This window comes from Lynx rufus, unplaced genomic scaffold (assembly GCF_022079265.1).
Source record: "Lynx rufus isolate CCGP_SWC_20201006 ecotype Redwood Valley unplaced genomic scaffold, mLynRuf1.p SCAF_4, whole genome shotgun sequence".
In the NCBI taxonomy this organism is placed as follows: Eukaryota; Metazoa; Chordata; class Mammalia; order Carnivora; family Felidae; genus Lynx; species Lynx rufus.
Window position 1 is genome coordinate 12,329,636 of NW_025814856.1, and position 10,424 is coordinate 12,340,059.

The 10,424-nt window shown below is 56.8% G+C and overlaps 2 protein-coding genes across 2 annotated transcripts; one reads left to right on the forward strand and one right to left on the reverse strand.

Annotated features, from left to right (window-relative positions):
• Positions 1-555: 555 nt before the first annotated feature.
• On the reverse strand, positions 556-7,037 carry ABHD8 (abhydrolase domain containing 8). Its single transcript, XM_047096259.1, has 5 exons — positions 6,870-7,037; positions 4,880-5,627; positions 2,859-3,029; positions 2,498-2,714; positions 556-1,245 (listed from the first exon to the last, which is right to left on the reverse strand). The coding sequence occupies exons 2-5, from the start codon at positions 5,617-5,619 to the stop codon at positions 1,075-1,077; spliced, it is 1,299 nt and encodes a 432-aa protein (XP_046952215.1). The 5' UTR covers positions 5,620-5,627; positions 6,870-7,037; the 3' UTR covers positions 556-1,074.
• A 1,864-nt stretch (positions 7,038-8,901) lies between these two features.
• Positions 8,902-10,059, forward strand: MRPL34 (mitochondrial ribosomal protein L34). Its single transcript, XM_047095771.1, has 2 exons — positions 8,902-9,085; positions 9,324-10,059. The coding sequence occupies exons 1-2, from the start codon at positions 9,039-9,041 to the stop codon at positions 9,535-9,537; spliced, it is 261 nt and encodes an 86-aa protein (XP_046951727.1). The 5' UTR covers positions 8,902-9,038; the 3' UTR covers positions 9,538-10,059.
• Positions 10,060-10,424: the final 365 nt, after the last annotated feature.

Here is a 10,424-nt window from a genome sequence, read left to right on the forward strand (position 1 = left end):
AAAGAAAAAAGTACGAAAATATAGAAGAAATCCTTCTGCCAAAAATGAAAAAAGACAGATTCATTGGCTCCAACATAAAAATTCTTCACGACAAAAGTGGCCTTAAACCAAGTTGGAAGATAAAGTGGATGGAGAGTAAAAGGTACCAAGTTGCCCTGTAGCGTGGGATAAAAGGAACTCAACGAATATGGTGTCAGGCACTTGGCACAGAGCTTTGTATACAGGTGGCACTCAATTATGGCTACTGCAACCCACGCAACATCTACTGATCCTCACCTTAACCGCTGTATGAACCTCAGTTGGACGGCCTCCTGCCTTCCAAGGACGGGGAGCTCACCACCTGTCTCTGCTCTGGGAATACTGCCCAAGAAGCCCCTGCATTCTGAGGAGGGAGGGAGAACTCGGGAAGTAAGCCTGGCCAGCCAACGCCCTTACTTCTCTGCAGTTCATCTCTGAGTGGGTGGAACCCTCATCAGCCCAGCCTGCAAGATGGGGAAACTCAGGCTCAGGACGACCCTGCCCTGCGGTCACCCAGCACAGGTCCGGAGACTCAGATTGTCGCTTCTTTTTATTGAGTTACAAGTTGAGATGTGCAGGTTCAGTGGCGCCAGCCCCCCCCCCCCCATCCCTCCCCTCTCCCTTGGGCAACAATAGCTCCCAGCGCCAAGAAATGGGGGTGGGGGGGGGTCTCGGGCAATGAGGCGGGGCCCCGAGGGTCCCAGGATCAAGCACGGCTGACACGGAAGACAGAGAGGGGGTGGGGGGGCCTGCCTCGGCCGTGGCGTTGAGGGGCAGGGACTTCTGTACAAGGTCATCCTCCACGGGGGTTCTGGCTGCGGCCCCAAACACCGATGGGTCCGGCAGGATGGAAGCGGAGACCGGTGTATCCACTTGGCTCCGGAGAATGCCGTGCCCCACCCAGCCGGCCTGGGGGCGTCTCCCTGCCCTGACTCCGCCCACCGGAGCGAACAGCCCGCCCAGGTGGTCCGCGCGGCGGACGTGGGGCTGCTCCTGGCTTCCTCCTGCTGCTCCGCGGCTTACCAAGCGATGCCCGATGCCCGGCCGGCCCAGCGGCTACTTCTTCTCTTCTGGGGGCGCGGGCAGGGGCTCGGGCAGGGCCTTGGGCGAGGGCTCGGGCTCCCAGAGCAGGAATTCATGGAGGAGTGTGTTGACCGTCTCCGGACACTCCAGCATCACCATGTGGCTGCCTTCATCAATGAGCTTCAGGAAGGCCAGCAGCAGGATCTGCGGGGAGGGGCACAGGCTCAGGGTGGCCAACGTAGAATGGTGCCTCGTGGGGCACCCAAGCCCACCCCCACACCACGCCTGCAGCGTTAGGAAGTCCCTCCTATGCTCTACCCTTCATCCCTCTACTTCCATCCAAGCTGGACGCAGAGAATTGCCTGCCGCCCCAGTGGAGCTCGACTCAGTATTCATTCAACATTTATTAGGTGCCTACGATACGTCCAGAGCAGGCTTTCTCAACCCCAGCACTACTGACATTTAGGGCCAGATCATTCTCCGTGGTGGGGGCTGTGTCCCATGCCCTGTGGGATGTTGAGCATCGTCCCTGGCCTTGACCCACTAGATGCCAGTTAGCAGTGTCTCACTCCCCTCAGTCCACAGTGTGACAACTTTAAAAAGCCTCCAGACACTGCCTCATGTCCGTAGGGAGCAAATTCAGTGCTGGGTGATAATCCCTGAGACAGACAGAAAGGCAAGGTCTCTCATGCCGGAAACCTTAACTTTGGCATTCCTGACACTTGTTAGGGAATCATTCTTTACCGTGAAGCCATTCTGTTCATCAAAGGATGTTGAGCAGCATCTCTGGCATCCACCCACCAGATGGCAAAAGCCCCTCCTCCCCATTCATGGCAACCAGAAAAGTCTGCGGACATTTCAGGGGCACCCGGGTGGCTCAGTCGGTTGGGCGTCCGACTTTGGCTCAGGCCATGATCTCAGGTGGGTTCGAGCCCCGTGTCGGGCTCTGTGCTGACGGCTGGGAGCCCGGAGCCTGCTTCGGATTCTGTGTCTCCCTCTCTCTCTCTGCCCCTCCCCGGCTTGTGCTCTGTCTCTCTCTCAAAAGTAAATAAACATTAAAAAAAAAAAAAAAAAAGGCCGCAGACATTTCTGATGTCCCCCGGGGGCCAGAATCCTTGCTGGTTCAGAACTGCTGGTCCAGAGCTATTCCAAGTGCTGGGGATCCCATAACACTTTCCTGGTAGTCTCTGACCTAAAGATCCTCTGGCCCACCCTCTCCCAGAATTCTGTATTGCGTCCCTGGTCACTTATACCAACCCCAGCGGTAAAGAGCACCTTTGATGTGCAATGGGGAAAGCACGTAACCTAATACCTGTCCAGGGCAGCCCCACGTTCTGGATTCCTCCCTTAATCTTAGCTCTCAGTTTCCTGGGGCTGGAGCACAAGGCAGAGTCCACCTGGGGTGCACACACAGGGGGATCTGCGGGGTGTGGGGGCCAGGGTGCCAAGGCCCTACCTCAGCCATGCGCTGGTCTTCCTCCACCGGCACAAACTTGTCGTGCATGCCATGGACGAGCAGGACAGGCACAGTGAGCTCAGCATGGTAGACCTCATCACCTTCAGGCCAGTACTGCCCGCTCATCATGGCTCGCAGAACGAAGGACGACACATTGAACGCGTTGCCCTCTTTTAGCAGCTGCTTCTCTTTGGCTCCTTGGCGGGCAAAGCCGGCCCTGGTGGTGGGGAGGCATTCCTGGAGCCCTCATGCCAGCTTGGGCCACCAGGGGTGCCCCCCAATGCCAGTCCAGCAGTACAGCCCCCCCCCTCCCACCCAACTCAGGGAGATGCCAGGGTCGGCCAGGGCCAGGGTCACTCACTTGAGAAAGCTCCAAGCCAGGCAGGGTGACAGGCAGTGCAGGACGCACGTGGGCATGTTGAAGATGGAACAGAAGCTGGGTTCCAATGCCGTGGGGCCCCCGCCGTTGATCATGATCACCTTGTGCACCAGGTCTGGGTACTCATGTGCCAGGAACGTGCAGAAGGAGACACTGTCGGTGGGGAGGGGGGTGGTGGGGAGGGTTGAAGGGTGGGAGTCAGCAGGATACAGTAAGTGAGGGAGTTAATGCCCTCCCTCACTCAGAGGCAGGTCCTCGAGGGCCAACATTCCTCCCCGGGGGCCCATGGGCACTGGATGGGAGGGATGGGTGTGGCATTTGAAATGCCCCCAAATTGTAAAACTATATATGTGTTGAGGGTAAATTCTTTTTTCTTCTTTTTTGGAGAGAAGATCCAAATCCAGAACTTTCCTCAGATCCTCAAAGCCACCATGACCCCCAAAGGGGTAAGAGTTACTTATTGTCAAGTGTTAAGGAAGCAATCCGATGAAATCCTTTGGTTTCCCAGAGAAGGTCCCTGTTTGCTATGTATCCCTTCCCTTTAAGGATAGTCTGTCTCCAGCTTCTGAACGTGGCACGTCAGCCTGCCTTATGCAGGGGGAGAGGTGCAGCCTGAAGAGAGAGCCCCCAGCGGCCCAGTTCCTGTGGGCTATAGCCATTCTGTTTTGTAAACCAGTAAACTAGTAACTAAGTTCACCATTGGGTACATTTGTAAATTATTTAGCAAATAAAGTTTTACCGGAACACAGCCACACCCATTGGTTTACAATTATGGCTGCTCTTGGGGCGCCTGGGTGGCGCAGTCGGTTGAGCGTCCGACTTCAGCCAGGTCGCGATCTCGCGGTCCGTGAGTTCGAGCCCCGCGTCGGGCTCTGGGCTGATGGCTCAGAGCCTGGAGCCTGTTTCCGGTTCTGTGTCTCCCTCTCTCTCTGCCCCTCCCCCGTTCATGCTCTGTCTCTCTCTGTCCCAAAAATAAATAAACGTTGGAAAAAACAAAAAAAAAACAATTATGGCTGCTCTTTTTGCTATAGCAAAAGTAGAGTTGTAAAGTTCCAACAGAGATGACCATACGTCCTGCAAACCTAAAATGTTTACTCTCTGGCCCATGGAGAAAAAACTTGCCAACCCTTGCTGTAAAGAGGGACAGGATGCGATCAAGAGTGAGGTGGGCTTAACTGTGCCAGGGTGGCTCAGTCCAGTAAGTGTCCGACTTCGGCTCAGGTCATGATCTCACGGTTCGTGGGTCTGGGCCCCACGTCAGGCTCTGTGCTGACAGCTTAGATTCTGTGTGTGTGTCTCTCTCTCTCTGCCCCTCCCCTGCTCACGCTCTCTCTCTTTCTCAAAAATGAATAAACGTTCACAAAAATTATTAAAAAAAAGAAAAAGGAGAGAATAGTACCCCTTGGCAGTGATCAGGCACCAAGGTCCAGTCTCCAATGGAGTGAGCACTCACCTAAATGCTAGATGGTATTATCTGTCACCCCTTTAAGGGAGAGTGAAAATTACAGCAACCCGCGTCCTTGGAAAAAGACTTTACAGGATTCTAATTAGCCCTTCCTTGGAGGCCTTGGGGTCTTCAGAGCAACTGCTTTTTGAACTTGAAGACAGTGGTTCTCAGCCAGGGGTGATTCTGCCGGCCAGGGGACCCGGGGCAATATTTGAAGACGCTTCAGATTGTCATGAACATCACCAGGCCGTTGCGCCAGTGGCAACCAGCGGGTAGAGAGGCTAGGGATGCCGCTGCCACACATCCAACAGCCACATGAAAGCCCCTCACAGAGAAGAAAGACCTAACCCAAGATACCAGCGGTGCCGGGGCTCAGAAACACTGCTTTAAAACAATATGAAACGATAGCAGTGGCGGCAATCCCTATCTTGTTACAGATGTTAACGAGATTTTTTCAAGGAGAGGAAGCAGCGTTTTGGCGGGGGGGTGTCCCGTCCTGGCCGCCCCCGCCCCCCCCCCATCTCTCACCCCCGTCCCCGCCCCAGCGTCGGCTCACCCGTAAGAATGTCCAATGAGCACGTTGCGCTTCTTGGCGTAACGCTTAAAGATGGCGCGCATGTCCTCCGCCAGCGCATAGAAGGTGTAGGCTGCGGCCACCTGGGGCGCGGAGCTGGCCCCGTGACCGGCCAGATCGGGTGCCACCACCTCGTAGCCCAGGCGCACAAAGAAGTCCAGCTGCTCCTTCCAGATGGCCAGGGAGCCGCCCACACCGTGGATGAAAAAGAGCACCACATCGGCCTGGGCACCTTTGCAGCTTGTGATGCGCTTCTCACAGTCAATGTGGATGGTGCGCTTGGGGCGCCGGGTTCGCCGCCGGCGGCCACCACTGCCACTTCCGGCGCTGCCCGAGCCCGAGCGGCCGTCACTGCCTGCCGGGTCCGCCAGCTCCACCTCTAGGGCGGCCGGCGGCTCCCCGGAGCCATTCTGCCCGTGCAGGAGGTCAGCACGGGGTGCCCGGCCCAGGTTCTCCACCAGCAACCGCCCGTTGCGGTACACGGTAATGCGGCGCTGGCAGCGGACCAAGCCAGACCGGTCCCCCTGGGCAGCATCTGGCAGTGGTGGAGGTGGGTTGGGGGCTGGAGCAGGCCCGGCATGCTTCACCCGCAGCACACGGCCAGGCTTGACCTCCACAAAGGTGTAGCCATCACTGGACTCGACGCTCTCCAGCGGCCCCACAGCGTTGGGGGGTGCGCCCAGTAGGCAGCAGAAGATCCCGTCGGTCACCCCGGTCAGCATGGCGTGTCCTGGAAGTGGGGCCACATCCATCTCAGGGGTCATCTACATGAGGAACCCTCCACCCCCACAGCACCCAATCCCTGCACCTGGGGCAGGTGAGCTGCGCTAGGAGGTACCTTCTGGCCCCCAGTGTTTGGAGGGCGACAGCCAGTCAAGCACCAAGATGTTTAGTCTAGTCAGTGCCTGCATGGTGGCTGGCCACCCTCCTGGGCTAACCTAGTCTATCCTGGAGAGAAGGACCTGGCTATGGCTGACCCCAAGAGGTGTCCATAGGGAAGGTGGTATAGTCAGGGGATGCTTCTTGGAGGAGGAGACATTGTAGCAAATGAGGACCCCCCCCCCCCCCAGTTGAGGATTATAGCAGTTATGGCTTCCTAAGCCTATTCATTCATTCATTCATTCATTCACTCATTCACTCATCCATCCATCCATCCATTCATGCACACACTCTCACTAACTTACTTTATGCTTCTGAAGGCATCTAAAAAGGTGCAGATTCCAGCGAGCCCCCATCCCAGGCCTCTGAACCTGGCTCCTGAAAGGTGAGGCCCTCAGGGAGGGAGTTAGGGACTGAGCTCCAAAAGGCCTTGTCCAGCTCCCCAAGACCCAGACTGGGTCTGTTTCACAGAGGGACAAGCTGAAGCCCGGACACTCTGTACGCCCCCCCACCCCCCGACCCCCAGTCAGTGCTCTGGTTTCTGGGGGGTCTGACACACAATCCCCAAAGGTGATGAGGATGGAGAAGGTAAAACCCTCCCTGGGGGCCTCCAGGCCTCCATCCTGCTCCCTGGGCTCCCCCCCCCCTCCGTGTCCATGGCAACCACAGGCTGTTACATAACTCAAGGGGGATACCCGTGCAGCGCACCCCCATTGTCTAGGGCCTGGAGATGGGACGAACCCCTCCCCCCCCACCCCCGTCCCCATCCTGTGAGCCCTGGGGATAAGACATGCCAAAGGCACGGCCTGTGATGGCCCAGACTTGATGATAGAGGGGGAGCAGGTCTCGCCTCTCACTCCACTGAGATCCCAACCCTGGATTGCGGAGGGGGACGCAAATGCGCCACGCCAGGTCCCCTCCCCAGAGGCAGATCCCTGCCTCTCCGTTGCTAGTCAGCCCTGCGGCGGGGTTGAGGCCACTGGGGCTCTGTGGGTTCCTAAGAGCCCGAGCACTGGCTTTGTGCACACCCCCTTCCGAAGTGGAAGCCCCGGGGACCTCGTGTCCCCCCTCCCAGAGCCCACTCCCCGCTCACCTCATCGAGGGCCCCGTAGCCCAGGGCAGGGCGGAGGGGTCCCGGGCGGAGAATCCTGCGTCCGCCTGCGGCGCCGTTTTACATGGTGGCACGGGGTCGACCCAGGCGCGTCTACGCGGGCAGCCTCGGGCCCACGGCGGTCAGCGCGGGGGCATCCCGCGGCCGCTCAGAGAGCCGGCCCTTTAATTCTCTCTCCGGGGGGGAGGGCCGCATGCCGACGGTCAGGCACCTCGGCCAATCACAGCTATGAACCGACCTGGCCTAGTTAGACTGCCAATCATAGGCCGCAGCTCGGGGATGGAGGCGGGCTCATGAAGTAACGACCCCGCCCCCTTTAGGGGCTTAACAAGGTGGAGGGAGGGATTGGGCCTGGCCCCAAGGCCGAGAAGGGGGCCCAAACCGGGGTCTGCGGAGCTCCTGGGAGGTAGCAGCTGGAGCTCTTTACTGCGAAGAGGATCCCCTCGGCTAGCCTCTGCCTCCAAACTGCCCTGTACCCTCCAAAGGGGGCCCCATGGTCCTCTCTCTGTGCTGACCTTTCTGTTCTAGAGGTTCCCAGATCTTTCCAATTTCAGGTGGGGAAACTGAGGCTCATGAAGGGCACAAAGTCACAAGGCAAGATGTGGGACTGTAGGGCAGAAGTGGACTTAAAACCACGGCTTTGTGATATCAAGTTCTGGAAATTATTATTCGTTAAACCTTTAAACAGATGAATTGGAATTTCACAGACGAGCCAGTTTAACCGTTGGTCAATTTAACCGGTGACTCCGTGGTCCCAGCTGGAGTCAGAGATCCCAAGGTTCAAATTCAGTCTCTGCCCTTTGTTGATATGTGACCTTGGGCCAGCCACTTTTCTGAGACTCCTTATTTCTCTATGAAATTAATCCCCTGAGTTTGCTATGCAGCTAAAAACACCCAGCACGATAAGTGCTCAATACATTATTGACACGATTATTGTACTGGTTTAGTAGTATAATACTACTCACTTAGTAGTGGTTTGCTAAGTGATGGTGCAGGTAGGATGGACTTCAGAGGACAAGGGGTTAACCATTCCTTGCCCACTCCCAGCTCCTGGAATTTGCTGCCAGAGCTGGATTAGGTCCCACCACCCACTCTTGCCCACTCAGGGTGCTCCTGGGAGACTACAGTTGATTCATGCAGTAAACAGTCCCCTTCGCCCCTCTCTGGGCCCTCCAAGTTGGGAGATTCTGGGGAGCCTGCAGCGACTTAGCCCCAAGCCTGGCCCTTGAGGGGTCCCTGGGCTTTGGGGAGAGTCTGGGGAGAGCTATACAGGGGCACGGTTGGGCCAAAGGGAGGGAGGGGGTTGGGGAAGAGGAAAATATCCGAGGATTTTAAAAGATGAATGGGGACGGGGGAGATGAATAGGGGAACATCAGGCATTGGAAAGTGTCGCTGAAATTTATTGTGTGTGTGTGTGTGTGTGTGTGTGTGTGTGTGTGTGTGTGTGTGTATGGAGGGCTTCATATGCTTGCCAGAGGAGCTGGGTATTTTTCGTGGGGCAATGGGGAGCCATAGAAGCTGTGTGAGAAGGGAAAGGGCTCAGATATGAGTATTAGAAAAAAATTTTCTAGGGCCTGAATGGAGCCACCACCAAGGGCAAGCTTGAAACGCATGAGTTTTACACTGAGAAACTGAATCCCCGAGAGGGGCAGGGACCACCCCAAGGACATCCGGCCAACATCAATTCAGGTCTCCTGGGCACCCCGCCAAAGAGCAGAGACTTGGCTGGGCCCTTAGAAATGCTGCCAGCCAGCTGTGTGCCATCTGCCTGCCTCCTGCTGGGGAAGGAGGATCAACCAGCCGTTTCCTGAGGCTGCCCCCAGCTGCGCCCACGGTCACCTCCCGGCACCCTCTGCTGGTCGACGGGAGAAGGAACGACGGCTCCCAGCAACGTCTTGTACGCAGGCGCATGCCGAAGAGGTGCCGTTCGTCTGCCACCTGTTGGTCGACATGAAGAAGTACACTCCCTTGCCGGCAAGGACGCGCACACAGATGGGACGCAGGCGCAGAACTGCAGCTCCAGGAGGACCCGGTGGCCATTGGGCTCCGCTGTAGGAGAAACTACATTTCCCATAAGTTTTCGCACTGCAGCGGCAGAGCCTGTAAGCTTTGGAATAGCCGGCGTGGGGACCGCGCGACGGGCGGCTGGACATGGCTTTCTTGGTCGGATCCCTAGGTCGCCAGTTGGGCCGCCTGAGGTGAGTCCTTACGGGGATCGTTCCCCAAATTTGGAAGTAACGGCGGTGTCCGGCGCTGGTGCCAGCTGTATACGGACAACATGACTTGCCAACGCCTTGCGCCTTTATGGAGCGCCTCTTGCAGCCAGGCTCCGTCCCGGCACGGATAGGGAAGCCGAGGCTCCAGACTGGTTGAGCGTCACGCCGAAGTCACAGAGCTCCCCCTCTGACCTTTCGCACCGTCTCTCTACCCCCGCAGGTGGCTCCAGCCCCGGGCCTGGCTGGGACTCCCCGACGCCTGGGGACTCCTCGCCGCACAGCAGAACCGGGGAAAGGCGCGCGGGAACGAGTATCAGCCGAGCAACATCAAACGCAAGCACAAACACGGCTGGATCCGGCGCTTGAGCACGCCGGCCGGCGTCCAGGTCATCCTTCGCCGCATGCACAAAGGCCGGAAGTCTCTGAGCCATTGAGGATTGCGACGCCGACCGCGGGACCCCCATTAAAGCCTTTGTCTCTCCTGGGACCTCTCTTGCTGTTGCTTTTGTGGGGAGCCCGGACGACTCAGACATGCGTGCACCTCAAATTGTGGGGTTGGCCCAGGGGGAGAAGTCTGGGGCTGGACTGAGAGTGGGAGTAGGAAGTCAGACCTAGTCCCTTTCTACGATTTTTGAATTAGGAAGAATTTTGAACACACGGCAACAGCCCACTGAATAGCACAGTGAACCCCGTGTACTCTGTACACAGCTCTGACCACCAGTTACCCACAACCCACCTGCCCCCTCCTGTGTTATTTTGGAGCAAATCTCAGGCATCGGGTTATTTCTTCTGTAAGTATATCAGAATGCATCTCTTCTAGAAAAAGCCTTTTTAAACACTCCAGGCCTGGTGACAGGCCTTTTAAGAACATAACCAAAACAACTTTTCACACCTAAAAAAATGGTTAACGTTGTTCCTTAATACCATTAAGTGTCTAATAAATGTCCGAATTTCCATTTGTCTTCTACCTGTCATAATTTTCCACAGGTCTGGGGAGGCTTGTGGGGAGGGGGTTGGTGTTGGAATTCACTTGCTCCTTGGGGATGCGTTGTATGACCTTGAGCAAAGGCCTTAACCCTCTGAGGCTCATTTGGCTTCTATGAATTGAGGTGCTTGTTTCTCCTTTGCTGTGTTGTTGGAATAGTAATACTTCATAGTTTCCACTTAATACTACTGAGTATTTCCTATGTACTGGGTGTCGGGTCCTTGTCCTTGGCAGGCTATCAGTCTGGTGGGCAGGGTAGGAGCACTTGATTTGTACCCAGGCAGCTCGGAGACAGCGGAGTCAGGGCTGAGAGGAGGACTGCGAGGGCTGTGGGAC

Bases quoted from the DNA above. Each gene is read 5' to 3' on its own strand.
- ABHD8 (XM_047096259.1), bottom strand. From the start codon at position 5,619: ATGCTGACCGGGGTGACCGACGGGATCTTCTGCTGCCTACTGGGCGCA. The intron at 3,030-4,879 runs GTGAGCCGACGC...CCCCACCGACAG, and splicing joins CTCATTGGACATTCTTACGG to TGTCTCCTTCTGCACGTTCC. The intron at 2,715-2,858 runs GTGAGTGACCCT...CCCCACCACCAG, and splicing joins CTGGCTTGGAGCTTTCTCAA to GGCCGGCTTTGCCCGCCAAG.
- MRPL34 (XM_047095771.1), top strand. From the start codon at position 9,039: ATGGCTTTCTTGGTCGGATCCCTAGGTCGCCAGTTGGGCCGCCTGAG. The intron at 9,086-9,323 runs GTGAGTCCTTAC...CTACCCCCGCAG, and splicing joins CGCCAGTTGGGCCGCCTGAG to GTGGCTCCAGCCCCGGGCCT.